At 35.2% G+C, this 5390-nt stretch overlaps 1 protein-coding gene across 1 annotated transcript; it reads left to right on the forward strand.

Annotated features, from left to right (window-relative positions):
- Window positions 1–2062: 2062 nt before the first annotated feature.
- On the forward strand, window positions 2063–4107 carry LOC112689066 (the record flags this gene model as incomplete). The annotated part of the gene is made up of 2 exons (XM_025562570.1): window positions 2063–2166; window positions 2251–4107. Coding segments are annotated over 2 exons (1672 nt in total), but the record flags the coding sequence as incomplete, so codon positions are not given.
- Window positions 4108–5390: the final 1283 nt, after the last annotated feature.

The raw sequence follows: 5390 nt of genomic DNA on the forward strand, positions 1-5390 counted from the left end.
GCACATCTAACCAAAAAATACGTTACCAGTTTTAATAAGGCCAAAGAAAACTTGGGGCCCGGCTCGGCCAATGCCATTTAAATAACATTTAAACGTGGTGTACATTATCTATCATTTTTTCTTATCGTTATACCTAAATATTATTTCTCCGAAATTTTTTCCACTTATTCAAATAAATCAAGAAAAAAAAATTTCATATAATATTGTAATATTATAATAAGTATTGTATATTTAATATTGTATTTTAGTGACCAATGTCATTAAGCGTCCACCCGGACTTTTGGTGACTTAAATTAAAGAGGACGCATATACTTACCTTATACTATTACCTATACTTAACCTTCACTTTAACCACTGCGTACAAGTACATATATATATATATATCGTCGCAACATGCAATCGACCCAAATAATCAACATAAATACAAATATAACCATAACTCAAAATCACATCGACGACACGGATATCATTTTGTCACGTTACAGTATATTGTAACATTTGTACAGACTAAAACGACTACACGAGTCCCAAGTCACAATAAACATAAAGGCAGTGGCGACTCTAGGGGTATAAGAGCTGTGCAGCGCACAGGGTCTCGCAGTTAACAAAAAGTCGAGCAAAAATTTATAGTTAATTCACGATTTACTATGAAAAAATCGGGGCCCTGGAGTAAAATTTACAAGTATGAACTCGAATACCGATTATTACTGTCAATTACTTAAAATTAAATTTTACCATAAAGTAGCCGTAATCTTGGACATGCTAGATAACGATTAAACATTATGCCGATAACGTGTAATGAATTGTTTATAGAAAAAAATAAATAACTAACATAATTGTAAAACCATAAGATCCTTGGCTTTACTCAGAATTTAAAATATTTTTATAATAAATTTGTACTTCTTGAGAACACTTAGTCATATGCATATCAAATAATTTTCTAAATAATTCTTAAGCCAAATATTTTTTATTGATAAGAAAATAAAGAAAATTGTAATTTTTATTTGTATTATAAGGTGATAACGCTTTTGTTACATCTTTTGAGCATTTGATTGAAAACTTCAGTCAGAAAAAAGTAGAAGAGTTTATTTTTTAAAACCATATGTAACTAGAACTGTAATGTAAATACAGATCCAACTATACCTTGTGCTAATATTATATTTTATTCTTAATCTTAACTTTTTGTTTTATTTATAGATTGTTTAAACATCCTAATAGATATTTTATTTAAATTAATTAATTATATACACGAAAAAAACAAACCACTCTTTGAATAAAATAAAACTGTGTTGCATTATAGATTGTATTTGCAATCTATAGTCGTTAAATAGGGGTACCTAATGATGAAAATCTGCTCTAAAAAGCATTAAAAATGCATAATTTTGCACCTAATTAAAAAAAAAAATGCATAACTCTAATATAGTAGTAGAAACCTCGCAAATAACGTGCCACACAGGGCCTCTAGGTGGCTTGAGACGCCACTAAATACAGGCAGTCTAACATAACACCACACAAAAAAGTCACAAAATAGAAATCGCATAAAACAATTCACTATGACTACCGTATTAAAGTACAGACCAAAAATAATGGTATACAATAATAATTTACAACATACCGTACAAAACAATAATAACTAATCCGTTGCTGACTGCCACGCCACCATTCCAGGTCGCCAAACGTCGGCAATGTCATATAAAATGAATTTTTCTACTACTTTTAATCTTATAATGTTGAATAAAATATCCGTATTGTTGTATTATATTTTCATCAACTAGATAATAGTACTGGACTATTAATTATTTTATTTTCAGTTTTCTATAAGTTCTATCCCTTATGGGAAACTTAAAATAATCGTACTTCTAATAGGAATACCGAGTAATTATAGTTTCGTACAAAATTTATTTTTAAACAAAAATAAATTGTAATTAAAAATCATTCAAAATGAATACAAATACTGCGTTCACAAGAACGCGCCTCAGTTATGTTTATACACCGTAATCACAATGATCTGTAGTAGTTATTTAATCTAACGGAATACCGTTTTCGTGTTTTCATTTTTTAGAAAACCATGCGAACACGTTCTGGTCAGAACATTGAAATGGACTCGCAAATGCTGTAAATGCAAACAGTTAAAGTGGCCATGGTCAAAGGCTCTGGGTTGCATCCGTAAGTATGCACGGTTGTTACCGCACGTGCTCAAAGTTTTTATACCAATTAAACTAACAGTTTTTGATTTCTGTTCTCTTGCAGATTGCATGAAAGTTTGGCACCGTCGGTGTCGGCCAGTCGAAGGCGAAGTCGATGAACGCGCGGTAGAACCGTGCACGGTCGAATCCACAGCTTCCGTGAACGCAAGTGGAGATAATTCGTTCGTCAGGATAGCCCAGGCCGTCAGGAAATTTTTGAAGCACCCTTGCCGACGGTTCCACCGCAAAGCGAGTCACGGCCGGACAACTGGTGGTACCCTGGAACTGAACGACCAATCGCTGTTGAACGCCTCGTCGAATTCGGCGCCGGCGATCGCTCACCTGGTCGAGTCGCCCGAAACGAAAAACTCCGGTGACGCGCGGACCGTTACGCCGGACGTGCGGCCGTTGACCGTTCACCCGACCGTAGATTCTGAAACAGAAAATGTTGGGCTGACAGCAGTTACACAAGTGAAATGGCCAAAGTTGAAAAATGCTGTGCTTTTCGCAAAAGCCATTCCAGACGAAGGCGTGTTGGTCCGAGTGGACGTTAAAATAGAAAAGGTCGAACAGTCCGTCGTCACCATAGATCCAGTCGTCGGACGGTTTTCGAAACAGTACCACTGCCAACTACCCTACCGTAAAATGAAAATTACTTGGGCGGCCACTGATGATTTAGAATTGTACAGAAGACTGTTGCCGGTGGTCACGGTGAATTGTTGGCCACTTCCAATCGTTTTTCAAAAAACGATTCAGCCGACAACCACCGAGACCATCGTTGCAGCAGCCGCAACGAATATCTTAAAAACACCACTAGCTATTGAATGGAAACCACTAGCCATTCGGGATAAAGACGAGGATCAAGTGGATGATGAGATAGAAACGGCCGTCATCACATACCAGGTCAAGGGACGATTTTCGTATCACAACCAATACCAACGGTCCTACCGCAAAGTGAGGATTACTCGGACGACCGCTGGTAATTTAGAGCTGTACAAACAACTGCTGCCGGCGATAACGGTGGACTATTGGCCACTTTCAATCGTTTTTCAAAAAACGATTCAGCCGACAACCACCGAGACCATCGTTGCAGCAGCCGCAACGAATATCTTAAAAACACCACTAGCTATTGAATGGAAACCACTAGCCATTCGGAATAAAGTCGAGGATCAAGTGGATGATGAAATAGAAACGGCCGTCATCACATACCAGGTCAAGGGACGATTTTCGTATCACAACCAATACCAACGGTCCTACCGCAAAGTGAGGATTACTCGGACGACCGCTGGTAATTTAGAGCTATACAAACAACTGCTGCCGGCGATAACGGTGGACTATTGGCCACTTTCAATCGTTTTTCAAAAAACGATTCAGCCGACAACCACCAACACCACCGTTGCCGCAGCCGTAACGAACATTTTAAAAGCACCAATGGCTATTGAATGGATAACCGCTACACCACCAGCGATAACCACCGCACCACCCGTAACAACCGCCGCATCACCAACGATAACCGCTGCACCAACGGCAAATCCAAATCGTAGATTGTGTAATCGACCGAATTGCAAAAATCGTCGCTGTCGTCGACGACAAATTGCGGCTGCAAAAGCGGCCAACTCTAACGGCTGTTAATAAAGCATTTTTTTTTTTCATTAGACCGGGCAAAAATCATTATAATTCTACATTTTGGTCATATTGAAAATTTTTTATATTTTAGTTTCATTTCTCGTTTGAACTAAAAAATTGTAAAAAAGTGTTTATGTTTACTAAATAACGGTGTTATTGAACAGAACCAATTATTGACAAATATACTTGTAAACAATTCAGCAAATTATTTGATTTTGAACAACATTTTGAACAACCCTTATTCGACTTGAAACTAATTCAAGTTGACTAATACTAGCATGAAGTTAATTTTTTAAAAATAGGAACATGTCTATATTTATTGATACATATTTGGTGATTATGTATATTATAAAAATTATACTGAATATAGTACATTTTAAAGTATTATTTTAATTCCTAAATATGTGCTATAGTCTTAGGGTAGAATCTATGAATTTTAACGTATATATAGTGCGTATATACGTATAAACAAAAAATAATTTTAACAGGCCACAATTTAAACAAAAAAATTAAAAAAACATTGTATAAATTTGATTTTGTTGAAAACCTGTATGCCATAAGTTGTATCATACTTTTAAAAATGTTTGTCAGTTTTTCGCAATTATTTTGAAAACTGTTGAGAAATTTATAAAATGACTTGTTCACAAAACCAACTAGACAACATTCCTTCTCATTACTTTATTTTTTTTTTTATAATTGTGATGATTAGAACAGTATAAATCAGAGGCAGTTCCAAGGGGAGGGGCTAGAGGTCAAGGCCCCACCCAAGCTCGTATTTAAAAAAAAAAATATATTCAGTTGAAAAAAATTACCAACAAAAAAAACATAATGCTTTTTAATATGAAAAACCGTACAAGCCCTACGCAAATAAATATCTAATTAGTTCATTATGGTGTGATTCATATTACCATTGATTATACATAAATACTAGTATTTATAATCAATGGAAGTACGTAACTATAGCGTAATATAGTGTGTTTATTACACTCGTCAAACACTTTGCGACAATGATAATTTTATTTTATTATATAATCAATGCTTTGAGGCAAAAATATCATGACCTGGTTGCTGTCCGACCACACATTAAGATATTGACGCTTGGTTTCACTACAGCAGCCGCTTTCTTGACGTTGTGTAGGCTGCAGAGCACAATGGATACGCCATTCAATGCGAACAACAGTGAATCGATCAACGTGATAAAATGCCATATCCAATGGATATGATTATTAACGAGAATGGACTTTGCAACAAACAGGGGGGGATCTAAAGAAGCGTGAGTTTAGGAAGTCAGCTAGAGACAACATGACACACAGTTAATGTGTTAACAAAATTGACATATTGAATTTTTGTATTTTTTTAATTGTGCCTACTATAAGTTAAAGTAAATACTACATAGGGTTTAATTGATAAGATTAACCCCTTGAATGAAAAGAGTTAAAATAATAAATCTTCTGTATAACTTAATCCCCAAAAAAACTTTTAAAAATCAAAAAAACGACAAGCTCAAAATTAAAACTATTACACCATAATAGTAAGAATATATTATATATATATATTTGCAACAAAAATAAACCTGAC

The sequence above is a fragment of the Sipha flava genome, unplaced genomic scaffold (assembly GCF_003268045.1).
Source record: "Sipha flava isolate LNK unplaced genomic scaffold, YSA_version1 426_pilon_pilon, whole genome shotgun sequence".
Classification (NCBI taxonomy): domain Eukaryota; kingdom Metazoa; phylum Arthropoda; class Insecta; order Hemiptera; family Aphididae; genus Sipha; species Sipha flava.